The 24,726-nt window shown below is 40.3% G+C and overlaps 1 protein-coding gene across 1 annotated transcript in view; it reads right to left on the minus strand.

Annotated features, from left to right (window-relative positions):
• LOC135114744 (octopamine receptor beta-1R-like) overlaps positions 1–24,726 on the minus strand; it is a 147,446-nt gene that overhangs the window by 94,464 nt on the left and 28,256 nt on the right. Inside the window, 2 exon segments of the mRNA XM_064030740.1 lie at positions 7,955–8,124; positions 9,478–9,616. Coding sequence (XP_063886810.1) covers positions 7,955–8,124; positions 9,478–9,616 — 309 coding nt within the window.

The following is a 24,726-nucleotide window of genomic DNA, read 5'->3' on the forward strand; positions in this document are numbered from 1 at the left end:
ATGAAGGCGAGGACCCAGAAGGCGCCTCAGTAATTCGGGCAAGAATCTTCATGAGCAAAGCGTTTTACTCAGTTGCCTCTACCACCACCACCACTACTACCAGCACCACTACTACTACTACCACCACCACCACCACCACCACCACTAGCAACAATTCCCAACAACTTCGTCAAACTTGAGCTTAAACACCAAGCCTGAATTGCCCATTACCGGGCCTGAATCACCGCCACGGCCAAGTGTCTCCCTCACACAGGCCAGCCGCGACCACCAGCACCATCACCACCACCGACCATCACCACCAAGCCGGTTCTCAACAGGACTATCTTCAAATACCACAGAATCAACTAGCATGAGTTTTAAAAGAGTATCTTTTTCTTGTTAATAATATAGAGATCTTGTTAATTATGTGACTAGAAACCATAAAAAATATCCATAAAAACGCTATGCTCCTTCACCACGACTATTTCAGAAATAACTATCCGGGTTTTCAAGAATGTTTCTCCTGTTTATAATGTAGCGAACTTGTTAATTTGTCACTAAAAACCATAAAAACATTAAAAAAAAAACATTAAAATCCGTATAACTTGAACTACAGCTTTTTTTTTTAATGTAGTGGAAGTGCGGAGAAATGTTTCAAATATGGGTCTTGAGGTTTCTGCTCCAGTAAAGGTTTTCTGAGCTGGCAGGCTGAGGAGAAGGCCCGCTTGAGTCTTTCGATGGTTTCTGGAAAGGTTTTTCCACTGCGACGATCCGTCTTTTTCCAGCCAGCAATTGAGGTTATTGTCTTCCAGGAATATGCGGGTCTTTCCAGGCGGACGAGTCAAATATTTGAGCAAATAAAGACGATTTTTTTGAGCCACAAACATGTTATTAGTCGAGCTCAAGCAGAATTCCGTGGAAATGATGGTTGGACAATAATATATAGCCCTTGGTAGTGAAAGTGAAGAATGAGTAATAAAAAATAAAAGCTAAAAATAGTTGAAAAAAAAAGTAATGACACGATTCCTTGAACCACAAATCTATTATTAACGGAACTCAACCAGAATTCCGTGGAAATGATGGCTGGACAATAATATATAGCCTTTGGTCGTGAACATGAAAGCCGAGTGACAAAAATGAAAGCGAAAAATTGTAAAGAATAAAAAAATAAAAAATTTCTCTAGCCACAATCATTATAAATTGATCCCGAGCCCAAATACAGTGGAAATAATGGAAGAGAAATAAATGTACAGCAATGGTAATCAATCACGAGGTAGAGTGACCGAAAGCAAGGAGAGAAATATGAGACAGGTTGGGAGACGAAGCCACGATTTCTTGAGTCAGAAACGTCTTATCAACTGATCCCGAGCACACACGCTCACGGTACGATAATGAAGCAAAAGGCAGTGACGAAAAAAGACAGGAAAGAATAGGAAAGAAGTATCAAAACACAGGGTTCCTCATGCACCACTGGAAGAGAGATAGTCAGAATAGCAAGGGCACGTCTCCTTTCAGTCCTTTTAGCTCCCCTTCAATAACCCCCTTCAGTAACCCCTTCAGTTCCTCACAGTCCCTCTTCAGTCCTACTTCAGCATCCTCCCTCTCCGTGTCTCTCACTCTACCCACCATACACAGTCTCAGTATTTCATCATTTCTTTTACATCACCCACTGAATCACTTCGTCTCATCCTCCCTTCTCCCACCATACACACCCTTCCGTCCCATCACTTCCTTTTCCTCCCTTCACCCAGCACACACCCTCTCGTCCCATCACTTCCTCTTCCTCCACGACACCCATCCTTGGTGTCTTTGCCCTCAGACTCCTTGCTCCTCCCCCGTCACCCCCTAACGCCTTATCCATATCTGCTGTCACGTGCCTTCCTTCCCTTTTGCCGCCCCCTCCACTTCCAGCCCCGTCCTTTCCTTGGAACGTGACGCCCATTGTTTCTTTCCCGCAGGAGGGTCGCTTTGGCAGAGAGAGAGAGAGAGAGAGAGAGAGAGAGAGAGAGAGAGAGAGAGAGAGAGAGAGAGAGAGAGAGAGAGTTACATAGAATTACATAGATACACAGACCACAATGGATCTTGCGGTCCTCAAGAAATGACCTGACCTAGGACTACTAAGAAAGTAATGGTAGAAGACGACTGCTAAAACAGAAAGAGAGAGAGAGAGAGAGAGAGAGAGAGAGAGAGAGAGAGAGAGAGAGAGAGAGAGAGAGAATAAATAGTAGAAAATGCTATCAAAAAAAATTCATGATTATGTAAGAATTAATTAATCACTCGAGTCCGGCGATGCTGAATCATAATGACACCTTTGGATTTTTCGATGAATCACAAACTGGATACTCTTAGAAATTATTATTACTGCTACCAAAATTTCCATTATTTATATAATTACTATTATTATCACCATTATTATCAGTGTTAAAGATAATAAAGCCCGATGGTATAGGAGTTACAGTAGCCTTTACGTACACCAGAATGCCCATAGTTTCAGATCCAGGGCTGGGTGGATTAAGATAGGTTATATCGCTCGTGCGGTTGCTGTTCCTTATTTAGGAGTGAATGGGTGGAATACGTAAGCCAAGGAGCTGCTGCCTCGCCTTTTCTGCAGATGTAGTTGAGCAATGGTACCTGTGTGTGTGTGTGTGTGTGTGTGTGTGTGTGTGTGTGTGTGTGTGTGTGTGTGTGTGTGTGTGTGTGTGTGTGTGTGTGTGTGTGTGTGTGTGTGTGTGTGTGTGTGTGTGTGTGTGTGTGTGTGTGTAGAAAATTTGTTAGGTACCATAAGAAAATACTCGTCATTAATTAGCTGCATTATAAAAATGTATTCGCTTTTTTAATGATTAATATTTGTTTATAATGATGTGCAGGGCTTATAGTCAGCAACTTATCTATCTATCTATGTATGTATGTGTAGGTGTGTGTGTGTGTGTGTGTGTGTGTGTGTGAGTGTGTGTGTGTGTGAGTGGGGGGGGTGTTATCCAAGTCGTCAAATATGGTCTACACTACACCATTAAACGAAAGCAAGGCAGAGTATGAAGAAAGTATATATTATCTATCATCTAATCATCATCATTGTCATCATCATCAATCATCATCATCATCGTCATCATCATCACCGTCGTTCAGGAAACTTAAAGTGAGTGGAGCAAGGGGAAAAAAACGTTTCACCTCGCCTCAAAGCTGAAAGGTTGAAGGAAAACACAGACACTTACAAGGACGAGAGAGAAAAAACGCCGGGAGATTTTCTAAGGGCAGAGAGGCGAGGTATGCATTACACACGAAGGCAAAAAAAAAAAAGGGGGGGGGAGAAAAAGAAACATATACGTGAGAGATGCATGAAAAGTAAGGAATTGCAAAGTATCAGAAAGGAAAAAAAAAGATGAGATATTTTTTTTCAGACGTGGAAGGAAAAGGTGCTGGTGGAGTTTATTAAAAAGAAAAATATAGAAAGAAATGTTAAAAGTGAAGGCTGCAAGACGAACGAAATGTGTTAATGGGGAGGGGAATGAGGAAAAATAAAGATGAGGTAGATTTTTTTTTTTCCAGACCAGAAAGGAAGAAAAGTACAGGTGCAGATTATTAAAGAAGATAAGTAAAAATAAAATGTTGAAAGGAAGGGCTGGAAGATAAAAGAAAACGTGTTAATGAAGGGAAATAAAGAAAAATAGAGATAGAAGGTACATTTTTTTTTCAGACCTGGAAGGAAATAAAACTACAGGTGCAGTTATTTAAAGAAGAAGAAAGGTAAAAATAAAACGTTGAAAGTCAAGGCTACAAGACAAATAAAAAAAAAAATATGTGTTAGAGGAGAAAATGCACAAAAGGTGAACATTTTTACACTCAGGTTTCCAAAAATGGAGGAATGCATTGGGCTAAAATATTTTGTTTATTTTGAATATTGGGAAGGCTTAGACTTAGCAACCCGTGGCAACAAAAGCAAAACAAAACAAAGGGATGCACGAAAGGGGGAAGGGAAGGCAGGAATAAATGGCATAAAGCAATAAAACTGATAAAGCAGAAAGAAAGGAAGAATTTTTGAAAAGGAAGGTTAAGTAAAAATTATTCTTTCTGCTCCTCCTTCTCCTCCTTCGTTTCCTTCTCTTCCTCCTTCGTTTCCTCCTTTCCTTCCGTTTTTCCTCCCTCCAGTCTCCTCCATCTTGTCTTTAACTCTCTGGTGTTTTTCTCTTCCCACTCCAGTCCTCTCTCTTGCTCCTTTCAACTCCTCCTCCTCCTCCTCCTCCTTCTCTTCCTTCTTCTTCTCCTCGCCTCTTTCACTTCCTCTTTTTTTCCCATTAATTGTAGCTTCCTTACCCTGCTCCTCTTTCGTCTCTTTTTAAATCATCTCTCTGTTCCATCCTTCTTCTTCTCCTCCTCCTCCTCCACCACCACCACTTCCTCCTCCTCCTCCTCCTCCTCCTCTTCTTCCTCCTTTTCCTTCTCTTTCCTGTTTCATTCTTTTCTCTATCTTTGCCTTCTGTTTCATCACTTTTTCTTCTCTTCCTTTCAACTTCTCCCCATCCATCTCTTCCCCTTCTTCTCTTCCCTTTCTCTCCTTCTGTTTGATTCCTCTCTAATCCTCCTCCTCCTCCTCCTCCTCTTCCTCCTCCTCCCCCGTCTTCTCCTCCTGCTGCGGTGAATGCCTTCCCCGCTCCCCCTTAACCTGCCGCGCCCCGAGGCCATACAGACGCACGGGGACCGGAAGGTAATTTTGCATGGAGCGCTCTGAGGTAATTAGCTTAAGGCAGGTCTCTTATTAGCGGAGAGAGAGAGAGAGAGACAGACAGACACAGAGATACAGAAAGAGACAGACAGTCAAAGAGACAAGATAGACAGACAGACAGACAGAAAGAAAGAGACAAACAGAAACAGGAAGAAACAGACAGGCAGAGACAGAGAGGGACAAACACAGACAGACAGACAGATAGAAAGACAGAAGAACACAGAAATGAAACAAACAGGCAAACAAACAAATAGACGGACAGACAGACAGACAGACAGACAGACAGACAGACAAGGAGTGTTTAACGAAATGAAATGAAATACGAACGTCAATACCTTGGTAAAATTACACACACACACACACACACACACACACACACACACACACACACACACACACACACACACACACACACACACACACACACACACACACACACATGCACACACGCACCCACAATTCACCTGGAAGTGAGCCAAGGTTACTCGACTCATTTCGCAAGATTCCGACACCAAAGTTTGTCCGTGGCGATAACTACTTTCTTGATGCAGCCCCGCACGCCGTTTTCTCTGATCAGATGTCAGGGGACGCCTCGATTTGCAGGATGGAACGTTCGGTCTTGCAGGATGGCGAAAGAAATACAGGGCGGGAGGAAGGAAGAGACGTAGGGAGGATGGAAAGTGGAGAACAAAGGAAAATGTGGGAAGAAGGAAGGTGAGGGAGGAACTGAATGAGGAGGAAGATTGGGGAATTGACGAAAGATATATGGAGGAAGTGGAAAATAAAGAAAGGGTAAGATAAAAGCGAAGGATGAAGGTGATGGGGGAAAGATTATGGGAAGGGAGAGGGATGTGTTCGTGAGGGATTCATGGAGGAAAAGAAGGAAGGGGAAAAGGATACGTGGTTGTACAAGACAGGGAAGGAAAGGCAGGAGTGTAGGGAGAATTGGAAAGAGAAGGCAGATGAAAGAGAGAGAGAGAGAGAGAGGGAAGAAACTGAGGAGAAAAGCTGGGAAGGAGTTGGTGAGGAATGGAGGGTAGAAAAGAAAATTGGACGAGGAGGAGAAAAATATTAAATGCCACTCCTTCATGATGTAAGGAAGGCGGGGAAATGACCACATGAATCAATACCAATGTAGAGTTTTTACCATTCTGACTGACAAGTAAGAAAAAATACCCGTTTTATCTGATTCTTTTCCCTTTTCTCCCTTCTCTTCCTTGATCTCATTTAACAAAACATTTATGATATCCTTAACATACTATATTTTCTATTAATTTGCCTTTTAACTCAATTATTGTCTTGCTCCTTATTAAATACTCTCAAAATATGCAAACTTTTTATTAATTCACACTCATTTAATTATATACCCTTCTTTCCTTCTTATCAAATTAAACACACATGATATCACACCCTGTCACTCATTCCCACTTCTCTTCCTATCGTCTCCTTTCCTTCCCTAGTCTTGTTGAAAAATTTACACTCTTTCTGTTTCCTACCCTTCTTTCTTTACCTTATTAAACAAAACACTTCCGATATCAAATCCTGTCACTCATTCCCCACTGCCACACCTCACATCCTTTCTCCTCCCCTTCCTTTCCCTTACCTCACTAAAAAAAAAAACGTTCTCTTAAGTAAAACATCATATTCGTTCACCACTGCCTGTCTCTTTCCCTCACTTTCTTATCATCTTATTATCATATCATATTATTCACGATATCAAACTCCATCACTCATTCTAACACTCCACCTCCCAACCCCCACTCCTCCCTTACCACACTAAAAACTACACTCGTAGGTAAAACATCAAACTGCTTCACCCATCCCCACTACCTATTATCTTCTCGTGACCCTGTTTCCCCTTATTGATAGCAAGTTTTAAAGCCAATTCCAGATAATGTCTCGGAGGATGTAGGCCAGACCCGCATCCTGGTTTTTACGGCGTCTGAGTACCGTAACGAGGAACAAGACGACCTTCGTGTCCCAGTTTTGGGGGTAGACAGTGACTCCAGCTGATCTGAGGTAGCGTGGCGTGCCGACAGCATCCCACGGGAGCCCGGAAATTACAGGAAGGTAGATGGTGGAGAGATAATGGCGCGCACTGATAAGAGAAGAGAAAGAGGGGAAGAGAGAGAGAGAGAGAGAGAGAGAGAGAGAGAGAGAGAGAGAGAGAGAGAGAGAGAGAGAGATAGTAAAATGAAGTTTGTCACACACCATTACCCACGAAATAGACAAGTCGCCTCATACAGACAGACAGACAGACAGACAGAAGCAAAACAATGACTTTGATAAATAAATGAAATAGGGAGAAAAAATGGGACGAACACGACGAAGCAAAATAATGGTGAATAAAGATAACAGAAGATAGAATGATGACTAAAAATAATGGAAGGCGAAATAATAATCAATGCAAATGATGGAAAATGAAATAGTAATGAACGAAAGTAATGGAAAATGAAATAAAGTAGATAATAAAGGAAGAACGAACATAAGGAGAAAAAAGCAAGAAAATACGCCATAAATTTTTACTTACGAGACAAAAAAAAATGAAGCAAAATGGAAAGACAGACTAACACAGGCATAAAAAAAGATGAAAGATAAATACCAGAACGGCAAATGAGCGAACCTTTTTTCACTTCTTTTTCTTTTTCCTTGTGCCAATTTCCTTCAAACGCACACACACTCGAAAAAGAAAAATGTAAACGAGGAAATGAAGTCTTTACCTAACTGGTCTGGTGATTTTCTCTTTGAGTTTTCATTATTCTGTTACACTTAGTTAATAATTATTGTTCTACATAGTCACTGCATCATCACTTTGACGAACCAGCGTACAGTGAACCGGGAAGTCGTTCATCGCAGACAAGACGGAACAAAACACTGGAACCACTGCACCGTACCAGAGAACAAGCAAAGAAAACACTGCAATGATCACTAATATGTTTTTTCTTCATACAAAAACCCCGACTGTCAGAAAAAAAAAACGAATAAAAGTATGTGGATCTGGTACGCTTTGCTAAACAGAAGAGTATGGAAGGAAGCTCAAAATAAGATAGAGAACACGAAAGAAAGTTGAGGATAAGATAGAGAATACAAGAAAACATGGAAGAAATAGAGAATAAAGACGAAAACTGTAGATAGAAAAGGTAATACGGAGGAAAATATGAAATAGAGAATACGAAATGAAGCTTAGAATGAAATAGGGAATACGGGATGAAACTCAGGAAGAAATACATTAAAAGAACACTATTTAATACTCACCGAAAGACCATCATCTCCTGACGGTCTGCCTCGCGGTAGATCTTGAAGTACATGACGAGCATGATGATGCCGGGGATCCAGAAAGAGACGCTGGAGCTCACCACGGCGTACACCACGTTCACCTTGAACTCGCACAGACCTGGCGTGGTGGCCTGGCGGTCCAAGTGCTCCTGCGAGGCGGGGTGAGAGAGAATGGTGACTATGAGAAAACCAGGGAGAGATTAATAAATAGATAGATAGATAGACAGATAGATAGATAGATAGATAAGTAGATAGATAGACAGACAGACTAACTAACTGACTGATTGACTGACAAACTGACTGATTTATTATTTGATTGATTGACTGATGGACTGGCTTACTGAGTGACCGTTTGACTGATTGAGTTATGGATATAGAGATCGATAGGCAGATAGACAGACAGATAAATTGATTAATGGAAGGAGTAGCGTTGACAGAATCATATGGCGCTGCTAGAAAGAGAGAGAGAGAGAGAGAAAGAGAGAGAGAGAGAGAGAGAGAGAGAGAGAGAGAGAGAGAGAGAGAGAGAGAGAGAGAGAGAGAGAGAGAGAGAGAGAGAGAGAGAGAGAGAGAGACAGAGAATTTTAATGAAATTAAAAAGAAAACAAAACGCATAAAGGGAAAAAATAGAGCGAGCCAGTGAGCGAGCATGAGAGAGAGAGAGAGAGAGAGAGAGAGAGAGAGAGAGAGAGAGAGAGAGAGTTTCAATCAGGTTGCAATTACTAATGATGACATCGACAGGTAAACCGAGACAGGTAATAATGAGCGGAATGAAGATAAAGAAAAAAAAGCGGAAATATTGAATGCAAGTGATAATAGTAATAATAATAATAATAATAATAATAATAATAATAATAATAATAATAATAATAATAATAATAAATAGATCATTACAGACTGGAAGAGTGCTGATACTGAATGAATGAGACAAGTTTGTAATTGAATAGCAAGAGACTTATTAATTAGCAGGATGTACGTGTATGCCGTCACACACACACACACACACACACACACACACACACACACACACACACACATACACAGATGGAAGTGGAATTCGTTGAAGAGAGAGAAGCAACATTTTATAGGAAATGTGAAATTGGAATGTTGAGCCGAGCAGTTAAAGTCTTCGAGAAGAGGAGGAGGAGGAGGAGGAGAAGGAGGAGGAATGCTAGTGTTACTTACGTCAAGGAAATTATCTTGTCAGTATTTTATATCCCGGAAATATGTGCAAATAGTCCCGTCTCTCTAGTTTAGTAAACATTGTATGTTGTATTAGTATTTATGGTTGTACCAGTAGTAGTAGTAGTAGTAGTAGTAGTAGTGTAGTAGTAGTAGTAGTGTAGTAGTAGTGGTAGTAGTAGTAACAGTAGTAACAGCAGTAGTACAAACAGTAGTAGCAAAAATTAAGTTATCGGCAAACCACACACACACACACACACACACACACACACACACACACACACACACACACACACACGGAGCTGACAGAGACGGAGTACCTGGGTCGTGTACCATCCCAGGAAGATTGGCAGCACTGAGATGAAGAAAGGGCTGAGCCACGCCACGGCCAGCATCAGACTCACTGTTCTCACCGTCATGCGTAGCGGGTAGTCCAGGGGCTGCACGATGGCCGTGTATCTGTGCAGGGAGAGGAGGGGAAGGAAGGAGATAAATGTGTGGTAGGGGAGCTGATGACTATGAGTATGTCTTGGCACCCATTAATCAAGGTCGTTACTCGTGTTTGCTGGGAAGCTTTCTCTCTCTCTCTCTCTCTCTCTCTCTCTCTCTCTCTCTCTCCCTCTCTCTCTCTCTCTCTCTCTCTCTCTCTCTCTCTCTCTTTTCTCAGTTTAATTTTTTGGTCGTTGTTTTTCAAGTTTATGGAGTTGTTTAGTTGAACACACATAAGAAAAGATGAGTTACAGGACTGTTTAAGGCACTGGATTGCAAAAACGAGTGTCTAGGATTGGTATGGTCGTCACTGGTCAGCTTTGTAAATTTGTTTCGATGGACACTTAGAAGAACAGGAATAAGTTTTTTTTTATTATTATTATTCTGTACATGTCACAGAAGTATTAAGGAGGCTGGAGTACAAAACATAAGTGTCAAAAACTGCTATGGTCATCTGCTGTTAACTTTGTAAATTTAGTTAGATGGACACACAGAAGAAAAGTATTATTATTCTTTTTTTTATTGGTCACACAATTATTTAAGAGACTAGTATGAAAATGAGTGTTTAAGATATGGAAGATGATTATGGAAAGCTTTTTCTCTTTATCATGGTGACACTCCCTCAAGCTTCATAAAGTTGTCAGGTACAAGTTTGGAAGATGATTTGTAAAGACGTTACTAACAAGAAAAGGAATAATCTAGTAAATATATATATATATATATATATATATATATATATATATATATATATATATATATATATATATATATATATATATATATATATATATATATATATATATATATATATATATATATATTTTTTTTTTTTTTTTTTTTTTTTTTTTTTTTTTTGTAAAGTCGTCTTATTCAAATGAAGTGTTTTACTGTCATTAGCATGCAAATGTTTTTTTTTTTCAAGAATAATGATATTTATTGTTTCCTAAGTACCTGAGTGGACGGTAATAATCTGCTATGATTTGAACTTAACAAAATTGTTCAGTGTGAGTTAAGAGGATGACTGCAAAAAAAAAAACGTCAGCAGTAAAAGAAACTACAGAGTAATTCAAACCTGTCCGTGATGTAGCTCTACTTTTGTTCAGTAAATTAACTCAGGAGTACTGGAGCCAAGCAACAGGTGTCACTGCCGCCAGCTGCCCGTGCGGTAATTGGTGTCATCTTACAGGAATACTAGTATTGTCTTCAAGACACCAGAGTGGACCAGAATTTATGTTTAGACGTTTACCCTGTAAAGAAAGAAACCCAGACACAATACACACCACTCGCACCACGCCTCCGCGCCGCCCACTGGGAGACACAAGTTTGTGGAGGAGCCCCGCGGCACCTCCTCATGCTAAACAAACTGTCCCCTCTCAGCCAGGACTGCGGGACGAAGGGTTTTTTTTTTTTCCCCCTTTCGTACATCTTTCTTTTCTTATTTTCACGAGCGCTTTTTAAGATACTTCATGACTCCCATAATTTATTTACTAACTGATCTATATGACATTTATTTTAACATTGGATAAATATAGTTTACTTTATTCACCTGCTGACCTCTTACTCCAAAAGATCACTGTAAAATAGAAGGACTTAAAGCAGCCGTGGGCCGAGCGAGAGGCGTGGCTCGTGGCTCGGAGGCCCAGTCGAGCGGAAAACAAATACTACGCATCATATCCCGCCTTGGTCACACAGCAGGCATGCGTGGGAGGGGACGCTCGTGGCACCATGAAGGTCAGCAGGGCCTTGATACTCGCCTCCACCGATCTGGTCTTACGTCAGGAGCGAACCGCCGTAAACTTCACCCCGTGCCCGCGTCATCATGTTTTGGAAATGTGCTCTTAGCGTGTGTTGAAATTAATAGTGACCTGTTTATTTGCTTGACTTCTTAGGTTTGTATTAGAACTGAGTTTTCAAGAGAGAGAGAGAGAGAGAGAGAGAGAGAGAGAGATAAGACATCCATCAATATCTTCCTTCCCTTGCAGAACACAAATCATCCCTTATTTTCTTTCCTTCCCATTGCCTTATTCCACCAGCAGAAAGAGAGCCAGATACAAATACACAGAGACATAAAGTAACTGTGTGCTCTTTGAAGATACACGTACTTTCATCTTTTTCCATCCAGCTCCTTTCTTTTCTCCTAAACACGCACTGGTCTGTCTTCTTCAACAGTAAGACGGAACCCAGAGAAGCCACAGTCTCTAATCCTGTTAAGAAATAGCATCCCTCTCTGCTTCTTGATGCATGTTTCTTTCCCTCTGCGTGAACCCTGCGTGTGTAACCTATCGGGGGGAGAGAGAGAGAGAGAGAGAGAGAGAGAGAGAGAGAGAGAGAGAGAGAGAGAGAGAGAGAGAGAGAGAGAGAGAGAGAGAGAGAGAGAGAGAGCACTATTTTTTCACGTTATTGTTGTGGTTTCTATTTCTTTTTGTTTTCAGTGTTTTGTTGTTGTTGTTGCTCATGTTGTTGTTGTTGTTGTTGCTCTTATTCTTGTTCATGTTGTTGCTGTTGTTAATTATTATTGTTGCTGTTGTTGCTGTCGTTGTTTTTTAAAGAGAGACAGACAGACAGACAGACAGACAAACAGAAAGACAGATAGACAGACAGACAGATAGACAGACAGACACAGGAAGAGAGTGAGGTGAGGTGGGAAGGAGGGGCATTTTTTTCCATTCAGGGCAGCAGGCCTTGCACGCTCACACGCTCGCTATTAATGTTGACCTAAAACCCAAAAGTTTGCCGCTACATTTTTAGTCTGCACGCGTATGAGGCAGGAAAATAAAACGCAGTGCAGGTGGTTGTAATATTGCGGCATACAGTGCGTGAAGAAAAATAGATGTTAATATATCTTACTTTCTGTAGGATTAGTCGTGAAGAACATAAGAACGTAAAAAAAATAAGGGAACCTGCAAGAAGTCATCAGGTCTATACGTGGCAGTCCTTGTACGGAACATACCTACCTTCTACCTGTCATTCCCATCCATAAATTTGTCTAATCTTCTTAAGCTCTCTAATGACTCAGCACTAACAACCTGACTACTGAGTCTATTCTGTAATGTACCACTCTGTTTGAGAACTAATTCCTCTGTATCTCTTTTTAGAATCTAACTTTATCAAGCTTGAACCCATTATTTCTTGTCCCATCCTGATTACTGATCCTGAGAATTTTGCTTACGTCACCCTTGTTGTATCCCTCATACCACTAAAGGATTACCAGTGAAGGATTGGCAGTGAAGTGCATGTAACCCAGCCACTTGTTTCTCACTCCTCGTACCTCTGAAATCCTCCCTTCTTCCTCTCATTGACTGTATAGTTTATTTCTTACCACTCACCTTTCTCTCACGGGCAGTCGACCTTAAGCTCTTATTCTTCATTTAATGTACACGGAAAGTAAAATCGCCAATGGCTTACTCAACTGCCTAAACACACCCTGTCAGTTCCTCGCATATCACTTGATGCGCTAATATCAGCACCACCACCTTCACCACCACCACCTTCACCACTACTACTACCACCACTACCACTACCACCACTACCACTACTAAGCCACTGCACCACCATTTTCTCCCCCGTCAGCTCCTGTCACGCCGACTCCTCACACCAAGTAGTACCTTCTGCTCCAAGCCTGCACGATCGCACCTCAGTATATCAGAGAGTGTATCTGTTCTTGCGTGCATTGGGAGAGAGAGAGAGAGAGAGAGAGAGAGAGAGAGAGAGAGAGAGAGAGAGAGAGAGAGAGAGAGAGAGAGAGAGAGAGAGAGAGAGAGAAAGAGAGACTGTGGGGGGAGTGTTATGTTGTTGTTCTCTAGGTCTCTTATTCAGCTTTGTTTGTCCCTCACCGTGACCGCGTCGTGTCCTCAATAGCTCGATGCGGGTCAGGAATTCTTAAGGACGCCCCACATTTGTGTAAAAAGGCTGTCTGATCTAAATGAAGCAAATGAAATAATCCTCGTTCTCTGAGTCTTGCCACGACTCTGAAAAAAAAATAAATGAATAAGTAATGCACGCGGGATCTTCAATATTATACTGAGATTCTCGAACTGACGGGTGGACGGGGAAAACACGCAACAGACGAGTAGACGGACAGACGAGTGATGGAGATTGTCTTTTTTATATAGTCTGTACTTTCCCAGTGTCAGAACGCCACTCATCTCATTACCATCTATTTTGTATTTCAAGACACTTATCCTCCAGTTTCGGGTGATGATAATTTTGACCTTGCCTTAAGGATTTGGCACCTCTATAGGCATTTTTTTTTATTTCGTTCTTTTTGTTGCCCTATGCCAGTGTCCCTCTCGCATAAAGAAAAGTACCCTACGACAGTTTTCTTCCTTTTCTTCTTCCTCCTCCTCCTCTTCCTCCTCCTCCTCCTTCTCCTCCTTTTTCTTCACCTCCTCTCCCTTATCCTCCTCCTCCTCCTCCTCCTCCTCCTCCTCCTCCTCCTCCCTCTCCTCCTCCCTCTTCCTCTTCCTCTTCCTCTTCCTCTTCCTTATTCTCCTCCTCCTTTTCCTTCTCCTCCTCCTACCAGTTTTAATATAAATTGTATTAACTTTCAGATAGGCGTATAGAGTTCACCGTAGGGTGAATAGTAGAACTTCCTTTCATCCTTTCCTATGAAAATTCCATGTCAGTTTTTCCATACTGCATGGTACTTTTCCCAACTATTTCCATTCCAGCGCAAGCTGGAGGGAGTGGTGGGTGGGGAGGAGCCTTCTGCTATGCTGTCCTGTCTCTCTTCCCTGTAGCTAGTTAGAAGTAGTTACCAAACAGCCTTGTAAGGACCAAAAAGGTATGTTGCTGTTTGGCTTTCCTTTGTATTCCTTTGTATTCCTCCTGATCTTTTGCCTCATCTGCTTCATCTTCCTCCTCCTCCTCCTCCTCCTCCTCCTCCTCCTCCTTCTCCTCCTCCTCCTCCTCTTCCTCCTCCTCCTCCTCCTCACCCTCATTATTATCATCATTATCATCATCATCATCATCATCATCATCATCATCATCCTCCCTGCATGACTCTCCTGCAGAATAAAGGCATTCCCCAGCAGTGAGGAGGCATCCTGAGCCAGACACCCACCACGCTGGCTTGAGGCGTGTCAACGGGCGGCCTACACACGTCATGTCAAGGAGGCGAAGTTAGAGCTTAAGGCCTTAATACATGATTCACCTTTCAGACACGTTCATGCACCGCGCTCGCTTGCTCTCGCTCTCTCTTCTCATCCAATCATGTAAGGGATGCTCAGCTCCATTTAAAGGGCTGGAAGTTTAAAGGGAAGAGCCACGCGCGTGAAATTACTCTTAGTCTCATATCCTGAAAATGCTCATCGCCTTGTTTGTTTAGATTGCTGATTTTTTTTTTTTTTTTTTTTTTGTGTGTGTGTATGTGAGGGAAAGGGAATAAGGGAAGGGATAGCGTGGTTCGCCTTTATAATCAAGGAAAATGGGTGTGTTATACGTGTATGGATGTCTGGCCCTTCAGTTCATACTCGTAAAGTCACTCTGTATTTGCACAGTTTATTGTATTGATTTCGAGCTTGCATTTTTGGCTTAACATTTTCGGCTCCATTTTATTTATCTGTTTACTTATCATGCATCTATTTACTTGCTTACCTGCTTAGTTAGTTTATTTTTTTTATTTATTTGTTTATTTATTCATTCATTCATTTGATTTATTCTGTTTTATCCTAATCTTATTTATTTATCTATATTGTAAACACGAATATAGGCATTATTAAGTCACATTCCACATGTAGTTCAGCTTTACTTGGCATGACTTTATGTTTTATTCAACTCGAAAGAATCACTGCGCCGTGTCTGACAATGGTGGTCGTGAGAAAAAGCACCGATGATAATTCGTAACAGTGCTTATCTGGTGCATCTATTTTCACTGTCATCTCTGCTTGTGCTAGATGTGGAGGAATAACACTGGCTCATCCACAGACCTGTTTAACTCCTCCTTGGCAGTGCTTGTCTGGTGTAGCTTCTTAGTCGCTATTATCTGTGCCTGGCCTGGATGTTGTGAAGGAATGTATCTTTGAAGTGACAAGTGTTTCAATGCTGATAAATGTAACGAGTATTGATCATGTCAGGTTTATGAATAAGAACCTTCGTGTCTTCATCATCAAAGCAAACAGATTTTGAAATTAATTTTGCTGGATAATATTGCTATGGTCTTACCTGTGCACAAATCTATGAGCTTGTGATGCTAAAGAGAAATTAAACTTTTAAAGGAGTCCCATGAATTTAATTGCTGATTTGTTCTTTTTTTCTACTAACCCATAAGTTACAGTTCTTACATTGTATAGCATATTAATTTTTGTATGGTAGTGACAACGCTGTAGCAAGAAAATTTCGTAAAAAGTGTTTAAAATTCCTCTGAACAAATCTACACATTATCATCGGGATATAATGCATATAAATAGACTGACTGATTGACTGACTGATTGATAAGTTGATTCGTTGACTGACTGACTGTCTGACTGATTAATTGATTGATTGATTGATTGATTGATTAATTGAGTGAGTGAGTGACTGATGAATTGACTGACTAACTGATCGACTGCTAACTGACTGACTGACTGACTGACTGACTGACTGACTGACTGACTGACTTGGTTGGTTGGCTGGTCCTTTACGAAGTCACAACACAAAACAGGTTGACGTTGTTGTTGTGGTGAACTGCAGGCTTCTGACGTGGACTGGTGCACAACACTTGCTCTGACAGTTGGTATTATTTACTCGAACGGGATTACTTTTGTGAACACTCAATTTATGGCCATAAGAGCCTACCACACAAAGGCGCAACTAAGGCGGGTGACATGCGAGGGCTCAGCGTGACACCGACGACAGGAGAACAGCCACACCCCTCGGGATGCCTGGCTTACCTCACACTTCCTGCCTTGCTTACTGCGCTCTTTGTTTTCTCCAGTTTCGTGACTTGTCCTTAGTTGTCTAGTCTTTGTCTCAAGTAGTTGTAGTTGGCAGTAGCTTTACCTTCAGGAGGTCCGGAGCTAATGTGGACGAATCACGATACTATAATTGACAGTTGAGACTAGCTACCATGTTCAGTGTTTATGGCATCTTCTAAATACCTCTTTTGATAGGAAAAGAAGTAATAGCTCCAAGCATGACAAAGTTAGATTAAAAAAAGAAAAAGCTTGGAATTCGTTCTCATATAGAGTGGTAGATAAATGTAATCAGGTTGTTAGTCATTAGGGAGCTTTAAAAGACTAGACAGACTCATGAGTGAGGTTGACAGGTGTAAATAGCTAGGCATGTTTCATTAGGACTGCCACGTGTAGGTCTGATGGCTTCTTGCAGCTTCCCTTATTTTATTATGCTCTTATGTGATTAGCTTTTAATGGGCTGTATTTTTGGCACACTCTCTCTCTTCTCTCTCTCTCTCTCTCTCTCTCTCTCTCTCTCTCTCTCTCTCTCTCTCTCTCTCTCTCTCTCTCTCTCTCTCTCTCTCTCTCTCTCTCTCTCTCTCTCTCTCTCTCTCTCTCAGCCCTTAACCGGAGTCCTTAACGCGTTAAACATCAGCTTCAAAGATCATCAAAGCATTATCTAGCTCTCCCTCTTATTCGCTATTGAGTCAGCAAGCATTCCTCGTGACTCCGCAGCTACCAAGACTTAGATCGCATTCGAAAGTCTTTGACATATTAAGTATTTACCATTCATGTTTACTCCTTTAGATTTTTTTTTTTTTGTCAGTTAAGCTTCGTGGAAATACTCTCATGACACGGACTTACACACACACACACACACACACACACACACACACACACACACACACACACACACACACTAGTAAGGAAATGAGATGTAAGCCGATTACAGTATTAGACAAAGCAAAAAGAAAAAAAAAAAAGAAAAAACTAAAGCGGAAATTAAGAACGCTTCATATGCTTACTTAACGAAACACAAATGCTGGAATAACACCTAAAACTTCCTTAAGTAAATGAACTAATAGAGATTCATATTTTCATTCAATACAACACCAACAATTGCTTAAACTCCCCATTATAAACGAAGAAGTGGGATTTCAAGATCACCTTTAATTCACTGAGCATTTAAACTTTGCAGGTTGCACCAGTCCAGACCATTAAGGCGGAACGCTTGGTATCATTAAGGCCAAATGATGTTATAGTCTCATGAAGGGCGCACTGCATGACCTTTGCCAGTCACCTGCTGCGTGTTGTGTTTAAGTTCATCACGCCGCACTAACACGAATGCTGCCAGTAAAGACCTCACTTGCATCCACGGCAGAAGGAAATGAAATGATAGATGAGAATGTAATACTCATGATGGAGGGAAAAAGTAAAAGATAGTGTAATGTCCATGGTGGGAAACAATAAGGCAGTAAGGGAATGTGATGCTCATGCTGGAAGAAAATCTGTAAAAATGCAATATCCATCGGGTAAGAAATTCAACAGATGGAAATGTAACACCCATGATAGAAAACAAAAGAACATCGGATGAAAAAATGTAATGTTCTTATTTATCACAGGTGTTTAGCTTTCTTTCACCAAGAAATGTCACGCAACTTTCCACGTGACTTTGGTTTTTCTGCTGATGAAAATTGTCTAAATGTTCTTGCAATGGTGGTGACAAAGATTTTTCAAAGTGTTATGCCATAAACACCACCTTGAAATTAACTTGAACCTACAGCAAAATTATTAATGATGGTGGTGATGATGATGATGATGATGGTAATGGTGATGAAGAAGATAATGAGTTTGTATGTCATGTGTGTGAAAGAAAGTTGCTAAGGATACAAAAATTAGGAGATAAAAGCCTCTTCATTTTCCGTTACCAAAAAAGTGAATAGAGAAAGGCAATAATGGGATAATCAAGAAACAAACTCAGGTCTTATATTACTAAAAGGCATAGAGGCACGTGTTTGTTCTTTATCAGTCCTTCCAATACGTGATGTGGCATCAGTTTCGTTATGATGTAAATATAAGATAGAAGTTGATCAGGTTAAGGATTCTTTTAAGTGTTAAGTTGCAAAAGAAAATGAAAGCTCACTGATAACTTCGCTTCTAGAAAGATAAGAACAGGAGAGGAGTCAAAGGAGTTAGTCAATTCCGCTTCGTAGTCAAGTGGTCAAGAATCATCTAGCCACGTTTTCACCTGAATTATACATTATTTATTATATTGTGAATGACAGGTGACCTCATTAACCCTTTCACTGCTATTCAATTTTTCCTCTCATCATCTATCCAGCTTTATCTGACATATTTCTTTGTAATACTGCCTAATAAACACTTCTGTACTTAGCAATGATTAAAATAACCTGATATTCTCTTTTTCCTTTATATTCATCCAAACACTTCATTACAGTGCGTCTCGGTGCTCAAGAAGGGTTAAAGTTTGGAAAATGTCAGCAGTGCCAAGCATAATTTCGAATGCCACTTTATACCTGACCCAGACACAGCTTATCTTATCGTATTTTATTTACTCTATAATAATTAACTAATAAGCCACATCATGAATTGTGGAAACTGCCTGTAGTGCATGATTTTTAACACTCCATTTCACACGTGACCCATACACTGCTTATCTCGTCGCGTCTTATTTACTGATGAGTGATTTTATTAGGTTTAAAAAGGTGCGTATAGCATCAAACAGTAACATTTGAACTCCGTTTTACACTTAACAGAGACAGAGCACCAAACAGCCCCAGTGCCCTGGACTTAACTTCGCTTCAGTAAAACAAATGGGACTATATTAGCCAGACTTGATCCTCTCATTAAGAATTTTCCCTCATTAAGCATTTTTCCTCCCTCAGCTCTTTACAGACCTCAGTCATTTGCTCCTTTTCGTACTCTGACCCGCTCAAAGAAAGTAGTATTCACTCGCTGGCCGGATAATGAAGCGCTCAACATTCGCCATCCCACGCCAGCCCCACGCCGCGTCAAGAGGGAGCAGAGGATTATTCATGAACTAGAAAACGTACTGGCTAATTTGTTAAAGATATTTCACGATGTTAAATCTTCACCTTCGATAAAAAATAAAATCTCTTGGCCCCCCCCCCCACGCACACACATATCCTTCTCTCTCCCTCCCTCCCTCCTTGCATCAGTTCACCTCCGCAGCACGCAAGCAAACACCTCCTTAAAAGCTAACACGTCGCCCTATCATCCCTCACGTCCCAGCCATTGCTCCTCGTTGCGTCTCCTTGACATACAATGAGTTATGACACGGGCAAGGTTTCGCAGTCACGGCCACGCCACTGCAAGCGCCATCATTCCCTTGGGTCCGTAATCCTGAGCTATGAGTATGAGCGAGTGTGGGAGGAAAATTTGCTTGGTCGCTCGCTCGCTGCTTCGCTATTCTGTGAGAGAAGAGTAAAGATACCGAGTTATGCAAGTTGGTGGGAGAGTGAAGCGTTTATATGGGTCAGCTTTGTCATCTTCATTGTTCTCATTAAGAGTCATTACTAAGCCTGAGCGGATGTCTGTCTCACGTGTTCTTCTCGACTCTCTTCGCCTCATGCACACTCTCTTCGGCTCTCTCTCTCTCTCTCTCTCTCTCTCTCTCTCTCTCTCTCTCTCTCTCTCTCTCTCTCTCTCTCTCTCTCTCTCTCTTCATCCTACTCCTCCTCCTCCTCCTTTCTTTCTTCCTATTCTTATTCTTATTCTTATTCATTTATCACAGCTTTTCACGGTGAGTTTTCTTTCCTTCCCTCCATCTCACATTCTCTTTGCCTTTCCTACACTCTGTATCCTCAGTTCTTTGTGACTATTCACCTTGAGCTGCCACTTCAAGGCCACGTTCTCTTTCTTATTGCAACCAGAGCCATAATATCATTTTTTTTTTTTTTTGTCCATGACGTTGTGATTCCGCTGTTCATGATCTAATGAATATTTCAAAGTCTACTGCTGGGAGGCTTCTTTTAGCGACTATTTGTTTATTTATTTTATTTATTTCATTTATTTATTTTTTTTTATTTATTTATTTTTTTTTTTCAAGTAATATTCAGTCTTTCATGGTTTTCATATCTACGGTTTAGTTACGCCAGTTTCTAGTACGTGATTGTCTGAAGAAGGTCCTGCGTGTAAGAACATGAAAGTATAAAAACATAAGGGTAGTTGCAAGAGGTAATCAAAGCCTACATGTGGTATTCCATGTGTAAAAGCATACATACATATACCTCATTAACATCCCTGTCCGTAAATTGATGAAATATTTTGAAATCTCCCAATTAACTCACCACTAACAACGTAAGTACTAAGTTTCTTCCAGTCATTTACCATTTTATTTGTGTACGAGTTTCTTCTTGTCTTATATATATATATATATATATATATATATATATATATATATATATATATATATATATATATATATATATATATATATATATATATATATATATATATATATATATATATATATATATATATATATATATATATATATATATATATATATATATATATATTAACAGAGTGATATGCTGTCTGCCCTTCCCTTAATATGAAACCATCTCGTGGAAGCTTACATTTAAATGCACATCACGTCCCAAATTCCAGAGCATTGAACGGTGTGTGGTACAGCGGGCGTGACCTGGTGAGGGCACCAGATCATCCACCTCTGTGAACTGACTCCATTTCTACACAAATCAAATTACCTTACTGGAGAATTAATAGGGTTACATTTGATAATACACCTATTACTGTTACTATAAGCTATAATCTATATTCTGTGTGATAGATGAGCATTCAGCGTTAAGGGTGAGAGTAACCTCCGCCCCCAAACACACACACACACACTCAAGTAATCATTCCCTCATATCTCAATCTCTGCCATTAATCAAAGTAGATAATAACCAAGGCATCAATTTCATTATTTTCTAAACGACATTGGAGAGCTTCATGATACTCTTCGTTATCAAGGGGCATTTATGACCTACTTAGTTATGAAACATTTATATTATTACTCTATTGGGACCAGCTAATAGACCACTGGATAAAGTGTGGGGGCTGCATGTAGTGCTGAGTGGACAAAGAAAACTACAAATTTGTGTGTGTGCGACAGATTTTGATGGTTTTAGTAAGGATGCAGTAGTAGTAGTAGTAGTACTAGTAGTAGTAGTAGTAGTAGTAGTAGTAGTAGTAGTAGTGAGATGTTTTCTTTCTCCGATTGAGCAGCGGAACACCAAGCAATATTCTGTCCCTCTCCTTCCGCGTCAGGTACGATGCATAAAACATTTCTTGCAATTATTCCCGTCATAATGTATCAAAAAGAACACTTACTGTCCTTAATATCTATCATTTATATTCAGTAATCGACCTTAATGATAACATAGTGAAATGTGTCATCGTCATCGTCATCATCATCATCACGGAGGAGGCGGATCACCCCGTTGGCCTCAATTCCATGATGGATCACAGTTCAGTTTCAGGGCATGCTAATGCTTTTGTTCCCCTCGTATCCCAGAAACATGAAGGTGCTATGTGTTTTTCCCATATTCATTGATACCAGGTGATACTTCCATAGCTAGATCTGAGGAGATGAGATGACGTTCCTTTGTATCGGTAACCTTTTTTTTTCTTTCCTCAAGTACTTATTAATCGGCCTTGTGTTTGTGGTCTTGTCTTCATGTTGTGTTCTTACGTGTCCCAGATTTTCGTACTGACATCAATGCGTCCATTAGCCTACAAAACAAAGACACGTGGAACCAGCAAACTGTACACCACTTGTCATTGTCCAGTAGGTTAAAACACAACAATGACGCATGGTATAAACTTTCTTGATCCCATTTCTCTTTGTTCTGAAGGTTAATTTAAAACAAAGACATGTGATATAAAGTGTATTCATTTCTTCATTTCACGTCTTACTCCTGTAGATTAAAAATTATACACTAACCCGAAAATCTGTAATACAACACAACACACCGTGAAGCCACATGGAATCAACACACTTTATACGCCACCTGTGTGTAATATATTCTAAGGCTGTCATCGTGGCATTCGAGGGATTGACATTATCATGGCATCGCAGAGGACACAGTTGACAACGATAAAACATGTTGTCATATTCAAACCCTGGTCTGTCTTCGCTTAGGTGTTGCGCTCTTACTTATCTTAATCTTCGTATGAGCTGTGTATTTACCGTGAACTATGCATGTATATACTCGTATAAACCACATTCTTAATTTCATTACAAGGACATGAGAAAATAAGGGAAATTGTACAAAGTCGCCAGGCCTACACGTTGTAGTCCCTGCGTGAAACATACCTACCTGTTTCCACCTATCTTCCTCATCCATAAATCTATTTAATCTTCTTTTTAAAGCTCCTTAATGACTCGGTACTAACAACCTAATTACTAAGAATATTCCATTCATCTGCCACTATATTTAAGAACAAGTTCCTTCCTATCTCGTTTTCAAATCTAACTCTACTCGCTTGAAATGTTTGCACACGAAATTCTTGTCATGTCTTATGTAAAACATTATAACGTTAGGTAATATGAACAATCAAGCATATTAAGAACACCCTTTGCAGAATGACTAAGAGAAGACGAATCTGTTAGGATGGTTGAGAGGTGTTTATACAAATTAATAACACTCGCGTCCCCCGCCAGTCTGTGAGAACCAGTAAGGTGTTGAAATTAATTGATGGTAGTGATTTTAATATGTGGTAATAATGGTGATTATAGCGATGTATAGGTTGTTGGTAATCGTAGTAGTAGTAGTAGTAGTAGTAGTAGTAGTAGTAGTAATATTAGTAGTAGTAGTAACAACACTCATCATCGTCGTTGTTGTTGGTGATGTTATTGTTGTTGTTCGTGGTGTTGGCGGCGGCGTTGTTGTTGTTGGTGGTGGTAGTGGTGGTGGTGGTGGTGCGTTATTGCCAGACACAAAGTTATGCAGGAGTGTTAATTGCGGTGAACACATGGTGGTGTCAGTGCGACATGAGTCTGCGGTAATTTGGCTGTAACGATGATGGGAGAAGTAATGGCGGCGGTTGTGGCGGTAGTGGTGATGGTGGTGGTGGTGTTAGTGGTGGTGGTGTTAATGGTGGTGGCAACGGTGCGTGAGGATGTGATGATAGTGCTCTCTCTCTCTCTCTCTCTCTCTCTCTCTCTCTCTCTCTCTCTCTCTGGTAAGGCAGTTACAGGACAATAGAGAAAGTTAAAGTGTCTGGGTGACTCTCGCCCTTAGGAGGCAATCCCGGCACTCAAAACTCACACAAACTCACTTTTTCAATCTCTCGCGCCATTGTTCTCGCGCTTTTTTGTGTCACCAACTCACTTTCTTCCTCCAGTCCTCACAGCACTCTTGTTCTTTTCGCCCAAAGACATTTTCTACCTTTTTTTTTTATATGTTTTATCCTGTTTTTTTTTCTTTTTTTCTTATTCTTTTGATGATTTTTCTTTCCTTTTTTTTTAAGTATGCGTATGTGTAACACTTGTTAAGTTTTTATTCATGGTTTTATTTTGACCATGATAAAGAGAAGATATTGTTAGATTTTCACACAAACTGCTATTTCATTTCAGTTGAAATTAACTTCTTTTTTTTTCCAGTATCGCGGCATCTGCTTCGTTATATTCAACATGTCATTAGAGAAAATCATCAAGTTAAAAACCATGGTTGTTGTATTTTGACCACATTAAATAGAAAATCGTATTAATGTTTCTACAAAGAGCGCATCAGGCGAATGTATGAGTGGTTGACTTTGTCGTGGGGGGGGGTGGTTGTTAAAAGTTAAGCATTTTTTTTTTTCTTACTTTCGTGGAAAATAAACTGATCTTTTACATTGTTTGACAGAGTATGGAAAAAGTGGGAAGTTTTTGTACTGTGAAGGGAAAACATGCCGAGTTTTACGAGTTCACTGCTTGACAGATGTGGAAATGAAGGGTAAAAAGTGGGGATAATATATACATTCATTATTGTCATCAGTATAATTGTTTTTATTTTACCATTGCTCTTTTGTTATTATTATTATTATTATTATTATTATTATTATTATTATTGTTATTATTATTATTATTATTATCATTGTTATCATCATCACCATTATCATCATCATCATACTACTACTACTACTACTGATATTTGCACTATGAGATCAAAGGCAGGA

The sequence above is a fragment of the Scylla paramamosain genome, chromosome 2, assembly GCF_035594125.1.
Source record: "Scylla paramamosain isolate STU-SP2022 chromosome 2, ASM3559412v1, whole genome shotgun sequence".
In the NCBI taxonomy this organism is placed as follows: domain Eukaryota; kingdom Metazoa; phylum Arthropoda; class Malacostraca; order Decapoda; family Portunidae; genus Scylla; species Scylla paramamosain.